This window comes from Bactrocera oleae, chromosome 4 (assembly GCF_042242935.1).
Source record: "Bactrocera oleae isolate idBacOlea1 chromosome 4, idBacOlea1, whole genome shotgun sequence".
Lineage (NCBI taxonomy): Eukaryota > Metazoa > Arthropoda > Insecta > Diptera > Tephritidae > Bactrocera > Bactrocera oleae.
In genome coordinates, this window is record NC_091538.1 from 65,459,575 (window position 1) to 65,481,009 (window position 21,435).

General features: G+C 34.9%; 1 protein-coding gene across 1 annotated transcript in view; it reads left to right on the top strand.

Moving 5' to 3' along the window:
- LOC106627327 (mucin-2) overlaps positions 1–20,078 on the top strand; it is a 35,364-nt gene extending 15,286 nt beyond the window's left edge. Inside the window, exons 2-6 of the mRNA XM_070107950.1 lie at positions 5,102–5,148; positions 14,025–17,692; positions 17,759–17,929; positions 17,992–18,263; positions 18,405–20,078. Of these exons, the coding sequence (XP_069964051.1) occupies positions 14,033–17,692; positions 17,759–17,929; positions 17,992–18,263; positions 18,405–19,323 (5,022 nt within the window). The 5' untranslated portion in view covers positions 5,102–5,148; positions 14,025–14,032 and the 3' untranslated portion in view covers positions 19,324–20,078. The remainder of the gene's footprint in view (positions 1–5,101; positions 5,149–14,024; positions 17,693–17,758; positions 17,930–17,991; positions 18,264–18,404) is intronic.
- The last annotated feature ends 1,357 nt before the right edge of the window (positions 20,079–21,435 follow it).

Here is a 21,435-nt window from a genome sequence, read left to right on the forward strand (position 1 = left end):
TGTCTTTGAACTCCATCAGCAATTCAAAAAATATTCGGCATATACTTTTTACAGTCCAAACTTGAAAGTTACACCAGTTTTAGGTAGACTTAACCCAACACGAGCAAAAAATGTATAATAAATAATGAGCGATCCAGCCTGTCTTGCTATGCAGATAGTATAAACTCTATTTTGTGCTACTCATAGACGCGCTTTTTTACGGCACCTAAGGATTTTTTATTTACTCGTTTACAACAGTGGCAGGCTAATGCACCTGCAGCTTTTATGCAATACCCCGCAGCCTTGTGTTTACATATAACAGAGTACGGTACTTAAATAGCAGATTAGTGTGCTTCACACTAAAAATATTTGTCTACTCAATATCTCTTGGTGACTTCAGCAAACCTACACCTTGGTCAATCAACTGCTTCGTAAGTAAAAGGTTGTGGGGAAATGGCTTATATTAATTGCTGGCCATAAATAAATTTAGCAATGAAAGTAAATTATAAGAAAAATTTAAGGCAGCTGGTACTAAAATGAGTGAAAGGATTTAGTGGTCATGTCTACAATAGTAATTATAAGGCACTCAAATTTGTAATGAAGTTGGCTAAAAAAATGTTTGGTTTTAAATTTTCAAATATTTCGTTCCTTGGAAAGCAAACCAAATTTTAATCGGCCAGTTTGTATGACAACTATATACTATAGTGGTACGATCCGAGCGATTTCTTCGGAGATTATTTCGTTGCCTTGGCCAATAATTCATGCCAGAATTCGTGAAGATACCTCGTCAAAAAAAAAATTTCCATAAAAGAACTTAGTTTTGATTGTTCAGTTTGTATAGCAGCTATACGCTATAGTGGTCTGATATCGGCATTTCCGACAAATGAGCAACCGAAATTACGAAATATTTCTTAAAATTTTAGTTTGAATAAAAAATTAAATGTTATCGTAAAAACTTTCTAAATCCACAAGCTTCTTAATGTGTCGCTATACCTTTATATAAAACATTTTTGCAGTCTAAAAAATTCAAAAAACAAACTGCTGCAACAAAGATAAGACTAATTCAATCTTGGTTACGCATACGCACCCGCCTCTCAATTTCAATTGCAGCTAATTGCTTACAAGTGCTTATCTGAAAATTAATTAAGCATGAATTCGAAGAAAAATCGAGATCAACTGCCTTAAATAACTAAAGTCATTGGCAGTTCCATGGAGCGCGTATTTATAACTGCATAGGCGCGAGCTGAAATATTGTAACCGCAAAGTAATTAAGAGCACACATAAGTACGCTTATGTATATATAACAAACCACACATTTTTTGTAAACCACACACTTGTAAAAGTATAGCTTGTAATTTATATAGCATGAGACCTACAAATCAGTGTCATTGAAAAATTAAAGCAGCAAAGAGCCTTCGTATATTGTATTGAAGAAAAAATAAATAAATAAAACATGTCAACGTAATGCGATGAATTCAATAATAAGGGTGTTAAATATATATATTTTTTAAGTTTTTTAAGTTTTTCATTGATTTTGGTTTCTGTTTACTTTTTTTAATTTTTTTCAGGAAATGACTTACTTTGTTCATAGAAGCTTTCAAAAAGTTTACAATAAAATATTTCAGTAACTAACAAATTTGCAAAAATAACCCATGAGTTTGCCAGCTTTGGGATGGATTTTATACCATAAATAATTGGACTGCAGCACCATCTAGCGAACTTTTGTTTTTGCAAACACACGATGCAAATGGTAATGGATAGTTGTTGCGAATCTGATTAAAATGCATATGACGTGACTACAGCGCCATCAAGTGGGGTTTTACACGGTCTATAATAAAATCAGATTTTTGAGAAGCAATTTATTGGAGAACAAGTTTCCAAAGTCCATAAAAATTATCTTCTGATTACGTTCAAAAACATTCCATACAAAAATTTGAGGCTTCCGAATATTTTTCATTTATTTTCAACTTATATTTTAATTCGATTAGTTAAAAAATAAATTTATTGAATTTTTACTTGTCAACATAAAATATGATGCACCTTATAGTTTTTCTTTGTATGCCGGTAAACTAGATAAACAGATAAATTTACATTAATAAAAGTGTGACAAATAATTTAAAAGTAAAGCGGAGTTTGTGAAATAATTATTCATAAAAATTGCAATACATTTATTTAACTGATTATTGATATTATTTATGCCATTTGAACTGCACTATAAAAAATGCAAATGTGATCATTTATCTCTCAAGAAACCTAAATTTTCAAAGCCAATACACTCGATATTTCATATACATATTGTAGTACACACGTGCCAACATACCTATATCTTCCTTCGCGCAGGTATGCATAGCACATTCACTTGTCTCTACATGCCATGTAAACATGATCTCTCAATCTCTGTAAATCAATTACCAAATTTTTTTTTTAGCAATTGCAACAAAATTTGCTTTAGCTACAAAGTAATCACACGTATTATTTGGGTATGGTAATGTACTTACCAAGATTTCTGCAATCATTCGCCTTTACATGATGTCGATCACTTTATTTTTCACATATTTACATGTATGCTCACATCTTTGCACTAAAAATAAACATAAATAAAAGCAAATACTATATATTTAAAAAATTTCGTGTTCAAATTGCAAGCTTTGCTAGTAATCATATGAATTTGTTAACGCTTTCAAAACGTGTTGCGCATTTTTTCTTGAGGCAAAGTCACTGAAAAAACAAAAATTTGTGCAGAGTTACTATATATTTAAGTGTGAGCAAATTGTGCACTTGAAATCTCCACAGTTATCTTTGGAGTTATTTCGAGGTTACTACTGTCTGGTCTGTTGTGAAATATATTTGAAATATCTGATAGGGAAACTAAAAAACAGGCAGAAATGTCAAGGAACTATGTATTTATTTTGTAAGCACCCAATATATCGATAATTTTTTTTTATTTTTTAATACAATAATAATAAACAAATTATTGCTTTTAATATATGGTATAGTATAAAAAAATATTAAAGGCTTTAGTCATATATATATACCTATATATTTTTTTTAAGCTAAATAGTCTATAATAGTTAATTATGTAAGCACTTTGCATTGATGGTCCACACGAAACCTTGCAAATTCCAAATGCTCTTCTTTCTCCACTAAACTATTGAAATTATATTCTGCATCAGTCTAGGCCAGTGTCAGATCAGTCGCAAAACCCAATTGGCGGTTATTTAATATTTAGCGCATATCATCATTGAGAGAAACTGAGCTAATACAATTGCCTTAGTCAGTCAAAAATTTCGATGAGAGTGGTACACTGAAGATCAAAATTGAACCATACTGGTACATTTAAACTGTGTGTAGTGCAAAAAAATTTCACAATGACTTTGCTTGAAATGTGTGTGTCGCGGCTACAGAATCATTAAAAATGTTGCAGAAGTCTTTTAGGGAGCCTACTTTATCATGAGCAGAAGTACAATATTTGAGTGGCACCAAGCATTCAAGGCCGGTGATGAAGTCATTGATTTTTACTAAAATAAATGTAGATGCTTTTTTTATGTTACAACCGGGTCGAGTTTGATGAGATAGTGTAACATTTTTAGAAACGAAACCATGCAGAAAATAAACGGTATTAAATATTTTGAGCCTTCAGCAAATATACATTCTCTGCTAATTATTGATTAAAAGTTCTCACACAAATCTATAAATTCCTCATAACCTCCTTATAAATATGTGCGCAGCTACATTTTATAACAATTTGACATTGATATTGTCAGCTTATTTTCACAAATATTTTTAATTGAATAAAATAGCAATTCATATTCCCTACTCATGGCTGTGCAACGCTAAACTTTAACGCCTCGCGCGCTCTTCTTCAGTGCCAAAGATGAAAACGAATACTTGAGCGAACGAAAAACCCGAATGGGACCACAAATATATTATATGCTAACACATATATATATATATATATATACATTTATATATTTACATATGTATGTACTTATTTACAACTAAGTGCATACACACATGATTAATTTGTTGCTCTGCCTATGAGCGTCTTGTGGTGCATGCCTCACGCATCTAGCTAGTCAGTCAGTCAGCCACTTCTTTCCGCTCTAATAAATCGCATACAAGTGCAATAAATTAAGAATTTCTGCAAAGTGCAACTTATAAAGCAACAACAATAACAACAGCTATGCGTTAAGCATCTTTGTAAAGTGATTTTTGTTATGTTGCAACACACACATTTGAGTGTTAACCACCAAATGGCCGCAAAAGCATCTAATTTGTTGTATTAATATATATTTATGTGTATGTATACAGTAACACGCATATGTATGTCTGCATGTGCCAAGTTTGCTCTGCTGCTAGCCGAAGCGTATCCCACTATTTCGGTTGCTATTGCATAGGTGTAGGCGTTGGAAGCACACTTGGCTAGTCAGCGAGCTGCGTTGGCGGTCAGTAGGCAGGAATGTTGCAAGAAGCAGCATAAATGCGCGTGTAAATATTTGTTGTTGCGGTGACTAACAAATATACATACAAAGTCGTATATATTTCTTCGCTTTCGCACGCTTATTAGCACATATCAGCATATAATCAGACATATTTGCTGAGCTTTAATAACAAAAACCACAATGTTGCACACACTTTTTTCGCGCTTTTTTTTACTTTTCTATATGTGCATATACATACATATGTAGATATAACTGATATCTGCGCATTACATTGCTTTAGTGTTATAATCTAATTTTGTTTTACTTTTTTATAAAAATTCGTATTTCTTTGTGCTGCCATTTGCTTGCCACACGCACCATTAACTCTCTAATTAATTGCAGTTTCGCACGAGCATTGCTCCACTAAGAAAAGGCAAAGCTAAACATACATATATATATACATATATATAGGTATATATACCTGAAATAGTATTTTTTTACACTCTCTTGCTTATTTTTCACTTGCAACATATGGCTCTCCATGGAGCTCGCCTGCGTGCGTGTGCGCATGTCACATTGCATTTACCGAAAGCAGCACTTAAATATGTTGTCTTAACAAAATTTAAAATTAATTTAATTTGGTTTGTTTATTTATTTGTCTTTTTGTTTTAACTTTTTTTCCGTTTTTTGGTTTCTTGCAGATTTCGTAAATTTGGTTTCGAACGCTTGACACGTACCTGAGTTTATGGTAAGTCGCCGTTTTGGGTCTTACGTATGTATGTTTGTGTAGAAAAATCGAGTTACCAGCATTGCACACATATTTGGTACTAAATAGGCTTATTTAATTAGGGAAAATATACATATCTACATACCATACATATAAATAGTTGGCTCAACACCCATCGAGTTTAAAAGCAGTACTTTAATTGATAATTGTAATAAGTATTTCCTACCAAGCATATTTTTTTGAACATTTTAAGGTCCACTTTTGGCGTAAAAATTAAAATTTTTTCATATTTAGTTACCTTTAAACACACTAAAACGTATGATGTTCTAAAGTTTAACACTTCAGTTTAATCAGCTACATGAGTTTATCTTTAAAGTCGTTTTTCTTGAAAAGGCATTTTTCAAGTTTGCTTGAGTGATCACTCGGAGACTAATGTTCCAATTACCATACAATTTTCTGCATATTCCGCGTATTGCTCTCCATACAATGACCTACAAGTTTTTTGATCTGATCAAAAATCCAATTTTGGCAGGCCTAAATTTTTGATTAAAATTCATTTTTTTTTTTGAAACATTGTAATTTTGTCAATTTTTGATTTTCTTCGACCGTAAATCATTACATAGACAATATCTTCTAGACATATGTACTTTTCTTAAGGTTTCATTTACGGAGAAGGCTGGAATCGCTGCAGCATTGTCAACCGTGATCGCTAGTGCCTCATAAAATATTTCATTTTTTTTACAAACATTTTTTCTGTGTATATTTAAAATATGTATAATATAAATAATACCATTAAAAATTTGAAGCAAATTGATAAATTAGTTTTTAGTTTTCAAAAAACGTTGTTTTTAGTTAATAGTAAGTTAAACTCTCTTCGACTCTCGAAAAGACGCAAAAATGTCCATAACGTATATTTACTACTAAAAAGTACTGAAATTGTTCCTGAAATCTATGGAGTTACGTTATTGCTAATGAAAACTTGCGTCAAACAATAAATAAAGGCGTCAATCTTGGGAAGAAAGCTTCAACAATATCGTCGAGCTCATTTTATCCTATCTCACTATTTTCGAGTTCCATGATAAGACGTTTTTCAAAAAAAAATTTGCTATAACGTATTTTTGAAACCGCTACTATTGATGATATAATATTCTCTGTTACAATATAATAATAATATTCTTTGTTACAAATACAAATACTTACCATACAAAAAAATTTAATTTAACTCTCTTTAAACACCTGTTGTTATTGTGTTTATCATAATATAAAAATGTTGACAATTCATCAAGGGGCGCATAAGATATATAAAAATAAGATCCGAGTTCCTTAAAAACCATAATAAAAACGCGAAATGTTAAACTCGAGTTTATGACATTTTAATAAAGCTTTTCGAAGAATAGTTATATAAAAACACTTTTCTAAGATTAAAAGAACAGAGCACTAATCCTACATAGGTAAATACTGAGATATTAAGTAATCCATGCATATACCTATGTATGGCTGAAATTTAAATCCAGAAAATATAAGCAAAAGCCTGTGCCATTTGATATTTTTAGTACAAAATTGTACTCCATCTAAACCTTAAACTTCACTCTTTGCTGACTCCAATTCCATGTCAAATCGAGAGCTTTTTAAACTGATTGAAGTACGCTTTCGCAAAGTAATCGGTTTACCTGACAAGGTTATGGAAATTATGCAATACTTAAATAGGATTTTGAGGTGAAAAAATACTTACAAAGACTAACACTTGCTTGTTCACCACCTAATACATATTGACAAGTCACACATATTTCTTTTTATTGTGGCAAATCGACTGGTTACCTTGCCAGCAAAGGTTTATGTTCAAGGCTAATAGGATTACATTACAATAACAATTAATGTTGACACTTTTTTGCTTCGTAATAAGCTGAAAGTACACCACATAATACAAGTAAGAAATAAAGTAAATGAAGCATGAAATGCAAATGCTGAAGAAAAAGAAAAAATAGCAAGTAATCAAGGCTTTGATGGAGTGTCAACAATTGAAAGTGAATTGCGATATTTCTTTCTTAATAAATGCGTGGAATCATAATTCTATATAAGCAGATTAATTTGATTCTATGTGAACTATAATTTTGTATTATTATTTTTATTTTTGATTTTATGGAAAATAAAAATTGACAAATAAAGTATTTTGGTTCTAATATGTAAAACAATTTAAGGCGATTCTCAACAGATAAAATTTTATGAGTAGTTTGATACTTTAGAGAATATAATCTGTAAAAAGTTAAAACCCAAAGCGGATGCCGTTAATAAAGTGAGATTCGATGACTTCGCAATTTTTGTTTATCTTATTTAATTATTTTGCAATTTAGAGTTTAATTAAATTACTTGTTAATACTGAAAAAAATTTAAAGATTTCAATTCTTAAAAAAAAAAAATCTTTTAAGGTGAACAGCGAGTGTGAAAATTCGAAAAAAAATTATTGTTTTATTGTTTCATATTTCCATAGTATATATCTTTAAAAATAACATGCAAAAAATTTTATTGTATATTTAAAAAAAATTTGAGTAAAATGTCGCGGTCAGCTCAATAAGCCCAACCAGCTGCTTTTCTCAAAACTACAATACATTTTTCAAATTGACTGCAGTTGTAACTCGAAAACAAATAATTCGATCACTTCGATATTTTTCTGCTTAATTAATGTATATTTTTCCATACAATCACCTTACAGCTTTTCGATTGTTTAAAAAAAGTAATTTCGACGAAATAAACGTCATTTCGTTTTTATACAAAATTCGAGAGCTTTTTAAAATGTCAGCCATTTTATTAAATGTCAATAATTTTTAACAATCATAGGTCATTGTATAGGCAATAACTTTCAGATAACTAAACTAATTTTTATTTATAAAAAAAATACCAAAATCCAAATTTTTTTGGCGATCACGAAAAATCTGAAAAACGTAAATTCGCTGAAGGCCATCACAGCCGAAGCTTATAATAAGCGAATGGAAAATTGTATTTATTGTTATATGGAGATCAAGCTACACACGAATATAAAAAAGGTTGTACCCACCAAGGAGAAAATTTTTATCCGCTAAAAATAAATATATCACATACAAAACACCACAAAGTTCAATGATTTAAGAAAATATACAAATATTTGGCACATATCTAAAATAAATCAAAAACTATGTATGTATTCACAAAACATCTATCTAACCAACATTTCTACAAGTTTTTCCAACTTTCTACCAAAAACAACAACGAAAAATTGGGTGCAATATTAAAGTCATTGCCAAAAAGTTTCACCTTCAATACTGCCAAACAATTTGCTCTGGGTTAATAGGAAAATAATAAGTGCGCACAACAATAATACCGAAGTAATGACTATAAATCATGTAATTGTTAAATATTTATGTACAAACGCTCATTATTGCCACACAAAGGTGTAGGTGTAGGTTGTAAGTAGGTGCATGTTATGTTATTGTTGCGAGCAAAGTATGCCACACCCTTTTAATTACACTGTCATGTAGGATGGGTGTTATTATATGTGTGGTAAGTAGCAAGTAACTACAAAAAATTGAGAATTTCCTAAATTTTTTGATTTTTTGTATTTATTGTTGTTATTTTGATTTTTTACAGCGCCGCAGGTATGCTCTATTAACCAAAAAGTATTTTACAATATTTTTTTTTTGCTTTGCCACTTATTATTGTTGTTAATTTTTCTTTAACATATTAACTGGTCATTCACAGATGCAAGCAGTTTGATATTGCTGTTATTGGTATTTCTACGTTACTTAAATATTATCGAGTGACTCGTTTATTTATGTTTTTATGAGCATACATTTATCGCTTTATTTTTCTTATTTGTATGCATTTCATAAACTTGTAATAGCAACTAAATACTTTTGTGTACTTTACAAGCACTCACAACTACTCCACTCCTCTTCCCTCTACTTTTTTTTTTGTTATTTTTTTTGCTGCACGATTGCATTAATAAAAAATAATTGAAATTAAACTCGCCGCACAAGCTCATATCAAAAGCAACTGTCGACATGGGTAAAATATTTATGCACAATAAAAGCAAGAAATGTATGAAAGATTAACGGCAAAAAGGGCTGCGCAGTACTTTTAGTGCACTTTCTTTTCCACTTTGAATAAAGAAATGTAGTAATTATAATAATTGCTGCTTTAATGGCATTTATTGGTCAGTAAGTTGATATAATATAAAAAGACTTAAGATAAATAGAGATAATATCTATTGCCGCGCATATGAATATGTGTGTAGTGGGCAAGTGCACTAGGGTGTGACCTTTTTTGTTGGCAACAAATTTTTGAGAAAAATAATTAATTTTTATTTTTCATTTTTATATAAAGGTGAAGTTCGGTATTTCTAAAATGAGGTTCAACTGTTCTGCCTACTGCTAGCATCCTCGTGTGGCATATACCAGGTATTACTGTCCATGTAGTAGCGCAGTCTTTGAGATATCGATCAGAAATTTTGCATACGTTCTCTTCTTTGCAAGAAGCTGCTCATTTGACGAAACCGCCGATATCCGTTTATTATAGGATATAGCTGACATACAAAGTGACCGATCAAAATCAAGTTCTTGTATTGAAAACTTCTTTATTTGACAAGGTATCTTCACGAAGTTTTCCACGCATTAGTATCCAAAACAGCGCTTTAATCTCTGAACAAATTGTTCAGATCGGACCACTATAGCATATGGCTGCCATTCAAACTGACAGATCAAAATTAAGTTAAAATTCTGTTTATACCCTTCTATGCTATAATAAATACAGCATACAAGCACACCACCCTAATATTCAAGCACATGTACAACCAGAAACAGTACAATTTAGTGAAATAATTGAAATATTAGAAAACCTTTTCTACTCTAATTTCTGATTTTCCACTTTTTGCCGTTCGAACAATGCATTTTGTTTTCAAAAATAACAAAAGAAAAAACAATAATATGGTATATGTAAAGATATTATCTGCCTCAAGAAACTCAACAACTTTTGCTTTCATTTAGCCCATATCTTGAATGCATGCTTTACAAGCTAGCAGTATGCTTGTGGATATATATATTGTATATACATATATACGTGTATGTATGTGTAGCTGTGTGCATGTGCATGAGCGCTTAGTACGTCTTCCATTCCCCTAAGCGTATCCGCTTACGGCTTACAAAGCTTGGTAGTATTACTGATAGTGCTCTTATTGTTTTTGTTGTTCTTTGCTTGCGCTCACATGCATGACCGGCAAGAAATGAAATGAAATTGCACACGAGTAATTCAGTGGAAAAGTGAAAATGAAAGTGATCAACTAGCCGGGCAGTCAGCCGACCAGTCAAGTAGTCAAGTAGCCAAGCGGCCAGTTAACCGAGCGCATGCTGCACATACATACATACATATACAATATATACTATTTTTAAGCTGCGCTTTGAAGCATTTTAATATTGCAGTTGTTTTTATTGTCGACTTACTACAAGTTGTTGTCTCGTTACAATTCAATGACCACAGACATTACGGTGATTAAGATATGCCGATAGGTGTGTATGTATGTGTGTGTGGGCACTGCATGCCTTTCTCGGCTGCGCATCCATAAGTTACAAAGAGCAGCACTGGCTTCGAAAAATCATTATCTTTATATATATATAATATATATATATATGTGTATATATTGATCCAGCGATATATGATATGTATGTTCGTATAAGTTAAACTGCAATTGCAATCGCCATTCAGTTATCATCATGTGCATCTTAGACACGCTAACAATCTGCATCTCAGCAACATCATTAACAACAACAACACCAATGTGCCGCTAAGAGTATTGATAGTACTGACGTTATTAGCCTTGGTTGCACATAAATCCATCAACACTTCAACAGTTTTTTGCACTTTTCCGTTTTCAATCATTTGCCTATTGTTCGCGTTTTGTTGGAGTTTTCTAGCTGTTTTTAATTAAATTTAAATTATGTTGGAAAATTATTGCAAATATATGCAAATTTGCGAGTTGAAGCTTATAAATTGTGGTTAATATAAACAAATTGAAGTTTGCGATTAATTAAAATAAAGTTTATTCACTTTCCACAGAGCAGAGAAAATAATCAGAACGATCGGTTTGATGAACTTTTTCAATGGCGAGGTCATTGCTGCTGCATGTTTAATAAAAATGCTATAATAATTTTAATTTATTAGCTATAATAATTTTAATAATGATATAAAAAAAATAATGACAAGAAAAAACGTTAACTTCGGTTTTACCGAAGCCATAATAGCCTTCTCAAACTAACAAGTATTTGTATGGCAACTATATGCTATAATAAGCCGATCTGAGTAATATATTCGGAGACTATAGCGCTGCCTTAGGCAATGCTCTGTGCAGAATTTCGTAAAGATATCTTGTCAAATGAAAAAGTTTTCCATATAAAGACTTTATTTTAGTTAATCAATTAATTAATCAAACAATCGCTAATTATTACTTAATCAATTAATAAATCAAACAAGTAATCAATAAAAATTAGATCAATCAATTAATCAAACAATTTGTTTTTAATCAATTCATCAATCGATTAATCAGTCAAATGTTCTAAATTAGACATTATACCAATTAATCAGTCGATTAATCAATTAATCATTATATATGATACTCCTATAACTATGAATCTATCTATCTAACTAACTATTAATCAATCAATAATGAAACAGTCGGCTAATCAATTAGTGATTTAACCAGGTAATCAAATAGTAATTAATCAATGTAAGCTATCAATAAACAAATAGATCAAACAGTTCGTTATTTAATTAATCAATAAGTCAGTTAAATTAGACATTCTATCAATTAATCAGTCGATCAATCAATCAATAATTCCATATGATAATCTATGAATATATTTATCTAACTAACTATCAATCAATTGATAATCAATCAGTCGACTAATTAATAAATGATTCAATCGCTTAATCTAATCTGTCAATATATCTATATATCAAAAATATCATATAATCATTTAATAATTCAATTAGTCGAATTCAATTAATCAGTTGAATAATCAATTAGTAATTCAATGAATTAACCAGTCTATGAATTAATTAATCAAGCAGTCGCTCCATCAACTAATCAAACAATAAATCCTTACATCATTTAATCAGTATATCAGTATATCAATCAATCAATGATCCTATGAATCTAACGATCAATCAATTAATAATCAATCAGTTGACTAATCTATTAATGATTCAACAAATAAATCAAACAGTGTATCAATCACTGTAGCTATCTATATATCAAACAACAAATGAATATATCTTTACATCAATAATTTCAAATAATTATGAAATAATTCAATAAGTCGTAATAAATTAATCACTTAATCGATTAATCAATCCAACAGTTCTAGTTGTTCTGTGTGTACTGCAGAGCATTTCTCAGCCAAATATGGGAATTTCTAAACCTGAGAATGAAAACTTCGGTATGGTGCAAGAAAGTCTTTCACAAGTCACTTGAGAATGGTACTAACAAGTGGCTTCTAAAAAGATTTGTTGAAATTTAAAAAACTCTATCATTCATTCTTTCGTTAAAACTTATTTCTTATTCACTTCATAATAGATATGTGGTAGTTATCAAAGGAGCGACGTATTTTAAATTCCTTTGTAAGTATTATTAAGAAGCTGTCAAAGCTTTAAAAATGTCATAACTCATAGTCATAGTCAAAACAAAGCTAATTTAATACCTCACAAGTAAGTATATGTAAGGTGTTACATAAAGTCTGCAAGCATCCAGTCCGTAGTTGTTCGAATTCTTTCGTTCATACCTTGCCAGCAATGAACCTGAACTTCCGAAAGCCGCAAACTGCCTTTTACCGCAAATTGTACCGTAAGCGTAACAATTACATTTTAAATGGTACTACGCAAACGAGTAGCAACAACAGCAACACAAACTTTTCATTATAAAGTTATCTCGGAATGCGGATATTAAAAATTAACTCGTGAAATTTTCAAATTCAAAACACTTCGGATCATTAAATGCCAATAATAAATGAGTCGACATTGAAAAAATCCAAGATAAACCGAGGAATTGAGGGTAAAGCAGCATACTGCAGATGAAATTAAAAGAAAAATTAGTATCGGGTCGGGTATTAAAACATGGCAATAAGGAAATTCGATTTTATCAATATGAAGTGCAAAAGCTAAAAATCATAAACTTCAGCGTGCTTGCGAACGACTGTGAGCATACAAATTAAATAATAAACATATGTATGTGCGCTCTTATGCATACTAGTAGGTACATATGTGTATATATAAAGTGGCGGATGATATTGCCACAAGGTACCGCTATGCATGAAAATACCAAATTGTAGCCCAGATCTGCAAGTTGCGCTCAAAACCGATCGATTTTGTGCGCAGACGCATATAATTTATAAAATCACCGACTTGCCAATGACTGATTATGGCCACAACAACAATAATAATAGTAAATAATTTAGTTACTAAGCACTGTATACACAATGCTACAAACAAAATTATTTCAGTTTCATTTTCACCGCAACCAATCCTTGACGAATTGGTGGGCGGCAGCTTTGAAATCGCTAGGAAATCAAGCATATACTCCAATATTATGCGTTTGATTGCTAATATACATGAAATAGCGAGCAATTTTAACTTCCTAGATTTAATTTAGCTTGACTAGACGCAAGTGGCCTAATTCAATTATTTATGTTGCTTTTAATTAAAGAACAAAACAGGCAGTATTTACTAAGCATACACACGTTTATTATAAAATTATAAAATTCTTTGCATGCGCCCGGCGTGAGAACGTGCAGAGCGTGTCAATACAACTAGTGGTTATGCATAAGAAATTATCCACAATTAATTCTAATTACGTTCTTTCGATTCTGTTTCGCTTGCAGGCCCAACAATGACCCGACAACAACAAACGTTTAACACTCCAACCGGCGCGCTTATCGCTTGCTTTTGTGTGTGCTTGTTTGCGCATGCGCAGGCAGCTGAAAAATGGTCACGTCAATTGGAACCGACTTCACCCGGCGTCTCCGATTCTTTTGACTGGGTGCCACTCGCGCAACCTGTGGATAGCGCGACTGCTAAGGATCGCTCATCGAATGGGCGTGTGCTCACCTACTCGCAGGCTTTTCCACCAAATGGCCGCTTTGGTGATTTGCCAAAGCCGCATAATCCACCAGCGTCGCAACAGCAGTCATTCGATTTTCCATATCAATTTCAGCGTTTCGTAAATCAGCCACATGCGCGTCCACAACTCGGTTCGCCTTTCGGCGCGCCACCGCTAAAGGCATCCGCACTACAAGCTGGCGAACCAACTTCACAGTCTTTCTTCAAATTTGAAATGCCTTTCCGTCCAGATGGTGGTAATCGTGCAGCCGGTGCCACAGGACCAAGTTCATTGCAGACCGGCTATCAGATACAACACACCTTTGGTGGTGGTGGCGCACAAGCTACACTCTTCAGTTCACCATTATACAACCAGCAACCGGTCTTCCCACCAGAATTCCACCCAATACCACAGAAACCCATTCAGCAACCTTTGCAAAAACCATTGCCACAGCAGAATTACATCGAAGACAGCTTCCCAGCTAAGAATATTTATCGTGAGTCTAAACCGAATCCAACACAGCAATCTTTGCAAAGCGTAACACCACAAGTATTCCCTGCCGAACCACAAGTGGAGCAATTTTACGATTTGAATAAACCGCAATCCGACTACAATGCACAAATACCTTCGTACCAACAACCGGAAAGCTTACCAACTGCGCCCTTCCAGCATAGCGCGCCGACTGCACCCGCCTTGACGCCTAACAGCAATGCTGGCAATCCACAAGACGTACAGTTGTTGTATGTGCCATATGACACCCTCTATAATCAGCAAAAACCCGAGTCGCAAGCTTTCGAAGTGAACAAATATAATGTGAATCCCTCATTGCCCACGGTTAATCCATACCAAATCAATCAGTTTTACACGCAAGACTCGCTTGGTTCGCTGGATCAACAGAACTATTTTACATCAACACCCAGTACGAGCACGAGGCGCCCCAAGACCACCACTCTCAAACCAAAAACTATTTTCCAGAATTATGTTAATCCTCAACAGCAATTAACAACACCACGTCCGAAACCGAAAGCACATCAGCCACCGCTCGCCATGTTCTTGGTACGTAACTCAGCGCGCCCCACACAAGCGGATGTTGTCGCAGCGCTACGTCATTCCAACACAATCGCTGTTGTGGATGCACCCACCAAGAAGATACCAGAGATATTTGTCGGTCCAGCTGGTATGTCGACACCGGAAGGTTATGCAAAGTTTGAGCTACCCTATTTATCGCAACTCGCACAAACTCGTGAGCTACGTGAGATACCTTTCTTTGTAGCACCGCTTAGTTACCGCACACCAAGTGGTTTCAATAAGATACTTTTACCTGAGCCACATGTTGGCTCAATTGTCATTAATATCGCTAAAAGCAACAGCGGTACACAAGAAATTGTGAGCCAGCCGGCTAAGCCAAGTGTAGTTTATAGCCAAAACGACATTAATCAGTATCAGCCACCACAGCCCACACAGCGTGTGCGTCCACAACGTGTAAAGCAGCCATCGACCACCAAGGACTACTATCCAGCATTGAATGAGCCTGTACAGAAGCAACGCGATCAATTTGAAGTCACGACTCAACGTGCCACACTGGCGCCTACGCGAGGCAACAAATTTAACTACTTCTACGAGCAAGATGCTATACGCGAGGTTAACTCACCTAAGGTCACCAAACTTGATCGCCCAAAGAAGAAACGTCCGCAGCACATAGTTCAACAACAGCAACAACAACAACCAATTGAACAACCAGCTTTCACACAAACCATTAACAATCCATATGCTCAATTCCAGCCAGCACCTAACCAGATAATCAATGATGACATCTATAAAATTCAGCCCAACCGTCCAGCGCCTAGTACTTCCACTTCGACAAGCACCACTACCACCACAACCAGCACAACTTCAACGACTGCTGCACCCGCGCATACTTTCTTCACTTACAATCCCAATGGACAGGTCGATTATCAGCATGCTAACGGTCCTCTCTATTCTTTTGGTACCATACCAAAAGAACCAGTTGAGGAGCAGTTGCCACGTTACACCACACGTCCACCCACAAGCACTACGCCGGAGGAAGAGTATCGCATGAAACAGTATTTCCGTCAACAAGATGCTTTTCGCAATCGTCCACAATTAGTAAATCCCACAAATCCGCCTTTCGAGCAAGTACAATATACGCCTGTTGATGTAGACTATGAACGAGATGTCAATGTACCATCCACCACTCATAAGACTACATCGACAACCAAACAACGTATTACGTTCTATTCACCGTCACAATCAGCGATCTCGGGACCTGAAGATGCATACAATATAGTCTCTCCACAACGGCCGGATGTCTTAGAATTGCAGCGTGAAAAAGATGTACAGACTGAATTGAAACCGCATCGTCAGCAAGTATCTGATCAACGTCCTGCATACAATCAAAACGAGATTCCCGACAGCACCATTGAATATGAGCCCAATCCTTATCATGTACCGTCTGAATTACCACCACTCACACCAAATCTACCAGGACTAGTAAATAATTTGCAAGAGAAGGACAAACAAAATGCTATAGGTGAACTTGCTACCACAACACCAAATGAGCCAGAGCCGGAACCAGAACAGCCTACGCGACCAACTAGACGTCCACTTAATCGCGTGCGTAAGCCTCTCGTTTCTAAAGTAACTTCTTCTGTATCCTACTCTGAAACGGAAACATCTACAAAACGGCCCGCACAACGCGTGCGTCGTCCATTTGGTTCACGTGCAACAGCCAGCACAACAACTTCATCAGATGCTGAGGGAGAAATCACACCGACAACACGCCGCCCATCGTCTGCAGCACGTAATCCACTTATACGCAATCCCAATCGTATACGCTATCAACCCACACAAGAAGAACGTCAAAGCTTACGTACAAAACAGCGTAAGAAGTATGGCGAATCAGGCAAAGCTGAAGATTTGGAGTACCAACGCGATGTGTTGAATCAAAATTATCCAATCATAAAGCCATTGTCATCTCGCAAGCCATCTAGTCCAACGGCAATACCCAGTTCTTATGCCACAAACTACGGTTCGGAAGCACCGACGTCAGAAACTCAACAAGTGTATACGGTTACGCCAAGCAATACCGTAGAAACGAATGAACAGACCTTCCCAGCCGGTATGTTGGAGCCAATGCAAATCGCTCAACAATACAGTCAATACACTAAGGACAATTTCGGACCAGGTTATTTCCCCAATCAAGAGGATTTAAGTCCTACCGAACCGATCATACGCAATGAGATTAATCCAGTCTTTACCACTTTGCCGAGTACAACAAGCACCACTACCGCAGCACCAACAACAACAACTGAAGAACCGCTAGTTACCACAAGACGTTCACCATTTATACGCCGAAATTATCCACGTTTGCGCACTACAACTACCGAACCGCCAACCACAACAACACCGGAGACCGAAACGAAAACTTCGGTAAGTGGCAAAAGAGATTCTCTATCAAAATTTATAGAATATATTTTTTAACACATTCTTTAATAGCTACGCCCACGCATACCACCACGTAAGGTGATTAGAGTGCGCGCACGCACGCGTCGTCCACAAATTCTATCATCAACCACGTCGATTCCAGAGGACGAAGCTGAAGTCGAAGAGCCTAAGAATAATTTCCGCAAAATAAACCGTTTTAATCATGATCTGTATGAGAATGAGGTGAGTCTTTACGCATATTTTTCAACTCAAAAATTTCACGAGTTAATTTTTTTGGCAAAAAGGCCTCACCACCACAAAGACGCAGGCAAAGACCGAACTTCCAGTTGGATGGTCAGGAATCACAATGGTCTCCAGCATTGAAATTCGGCAGCAATCACCACTTCAAACCTACCAACCCGAAAGAACAGAATAAAGAAAATGAACATAAGTTCGAGGAAGAGCCGGAAATCGTAACCATAGGACCTGATGATAACAAAAAGGCAGATAACTTTGAAGTCAACGTATCCGCAAGCTTCGGTGAGACAAAGCCATCACTTATGGGGCCTAATCTAAAGTAAGTAAGATACATCTAAATTTAATTGAAGGTTGGTATTGGATTAGGAAATACCGAAATTATAAGTTAGAAACAATGCTATACCCGCATATCGCTAATATCGAATGTTATAAGACTTAATTGTAAACAAATTTTTTTCAGGCCCGAAAAATCGTTTGCTGAACTTCTGGAAGAAGTTATGGGCAAGGCACCTGAAGAGAAACCACTCGAATCGGTAGAGGAGACTACGCAGCGTACCACAGATGGAACCTTCTTTGAGTCACAGAAAACCACGATATTCAACCGCGTTAACAGACGCAACAAATTCAAGAAACTCAGATTGCCCACAACACAAAACAGTGAAAGCTTTGAGACGGCCGAGTCGCAAGGTCTTGGTTCGCAACTGTACAATTCACTCTATGGCAAGGAAAAGTCTACAGACGAAATAGTGAAGGAACTTAAGACGACCACACCACTAACACCGGTGCCCACAACATTTACAACAACAACAAACGATCCATTAAGTACAATGAACACGAACGAGCCGACAACATCGGAGCCCTTAGAAGTCACCTCGTTTGCAACGACGCTCGCTATGGATGATGATTTGGAAAGAAGCACAATCATACCAACAGGAAATGAAGACGAAAGCGCAACCGCAGAGAGCGCTACACGACGCATGGATGAAGTAGTTGATGATCTGGAATCGCAACCGAGCATATTCTCCGAAGTCAAGAGACAACTACATGATTTATTCGCCATCGATGAATCGGAAGATCATGCGGTGACCGCGGCGTTGGCGGCAGTCGGCAAGCGCAGACAAGAATACATGAATATTAAACGCACCAAAGCCGATACGACCACACAGGCGATGAATGCCGTAACGGAAGAGGCTACAGAGCCCACCTTATCAGCGACGGCTGTGAAAACTCCGGCGGATGACCAAGCTAAAATGAACTTGATGGATAAAGTCGTCTATGCAACGTCCACTTCAATGAAAGTGACATCCGAAACGGAGATATGCTATCGTGGACGTTGTATACGTTCCGAAGATTTGCCGGCGAATCATAAATTGAATTAAGTCGAGAAGCGCTCAGCGCAAACGACGGCGAACAGCTTACGCGGAAATGCGCCGCACCGAAGTAAGAGAGTTCAATTTAATCTCTCTTCCTCGTATCAGCTAGTGTTTGTATGTATTCATGAAAGAAGCTTACGCGAATTTGTATTCAGAGAGAAGATTGTGATAATATGAAGAAAAAAGCAATACAGAAAAATCAAAATTTCCATAACTACACAATCTGTACTTAGAACATAAACATAACCGGCTTAATAATTGTATATTAATATGACTATATAATGGCTTATCACATGAGTATAGCTATGATTGTATGATAGTTTGTAGTTTTTTTTTTGGAATTTTCCTCTTTTCTAGTGCGCGCTGTCTCTATGACTTTATTGTAATTACTTAGCTTTTAATATAAATTTACGAAAAACTAGTTTAATTTATAAAGGAGATTAAAAGTTCGAAAACCTGCGACGCGTTCAGTGAGTTTTTGTTACATTTAACCTTCTATTATAATAATATAAGCTTAATTATTAAAAAAAAATATATTTTTTTTTATGCAACAGTAATCAAATACTTTATATAATTAATGTAATTAAACGAAACGAATTACTAATTGTATTTCTTATTAACTTTTGTAGCCACAGGAACGATTAAAAAAATATATTGTATTGTAATATTCTTAGTAAGTCTTATTTGATTGCGAACTAAGTAGCCTTAAGTCTGTAATATATTTAATAAAACACCAATAAACTTAACAATGATAAAACTAAGATCTAAAAGTATTTAAATAATTTAAGTAATTCTAATAAGTTTTAGTCAGACAAGTGTTTGAGACTTTTCTTCACGCAGCTAGTTGTAAAACTCACTATCTCAGAAAATCTAGGTTATGTGGCCTTTGTTTTCACAAAATCATCGGTTTGATTATTTTTCGTTTACAAGAAGCGTCATCGAAATTATAACGAGGTTTTTTGTTCTAGCTCATTAGCTAGGTTTCTTACATTTTTTGTACATATAAATTATCTGGCAAAAAACTCGACCCGACTTACATCAGAGAAGATGCCGTCTGAGCTCTACATCGAGGAAAAGAATCATTAAAGCTTCTGTGGTCTCAATTTAACAGAAAATTAAATCTCAGTTAAGAATGAGAAAATTAGCGTCGTCTAAACAGATCACTAACTCTTAAAATCTATCAAAAGGGACGCGAAACATTATATTGCTGCATGACTTCCTGAAAACATTAGGCCAACAACCAGCAAGCTGAAACTGAAATCGCCGGGTTAACCCTGCATGCCCTAAAAGCACTAGAAGAAGGTCAGAAAAAAAATGGTTGGTTCTGTTGTTGGAACCACAAAATTTCTATTTACAGTTAGCAAATGTGAGTTTTAACGACAACACGAAAAGATTTTGGTAACGAGCTGTTTCGATAGAGCAGAGCAGAGAGAAGGGTTTTGGATGAGACCGTGTGAGGTATGGCTCTCTTTCTCTCTATCTCTCTCTCTTCAACTACAAAAACAGGAATAATTTTCTGATAAAGTTCATTTCTGTATCGTTTTCGATTTTCGAACGGTGAAATAAATAAGCTGTAAGTAATTATATGAAATATTTGTGTTTTCTGTTTTCAATTGCGCTTGCGCTAAATCTTACATTTTTTTTATACCTTTATACCTTGAACAGGGCATATTTACTAAGTTTGCCACAAAGTTTTTAACACCCAGAAAGAAACGTCGAAGACCCTTTACAATATACATATAAATGTTCAGCGCAATAAGCTGTGTCGATTTAGTCAGCTCTGTTTTTTCTGCCGTCTGTATATACGCGAACTACTTAAAGAATACAAATATTAAAGAAATGCTCAATGTTAAAACATTTTTATCAAGAAATGCAAACTTTATATATGTTATGTCAGAGAATTTGGTGATATTAAGTAACGAAAACTCTGTCTTTAAGATATCGATCTGAAATTTGGCACAATTCTTTTTCTCCCCAAGAAGCTGCTCGTTTGTCAGAAGCTCCGATTTCAGCACACTATGGCTTATAGCTGCCATACAAAGTGAACGATCAAAATCAAGAAAAAAAAAATATGGAAAACAATTTTATTTCTCAAGATATCTCCACGAAATTTGACTT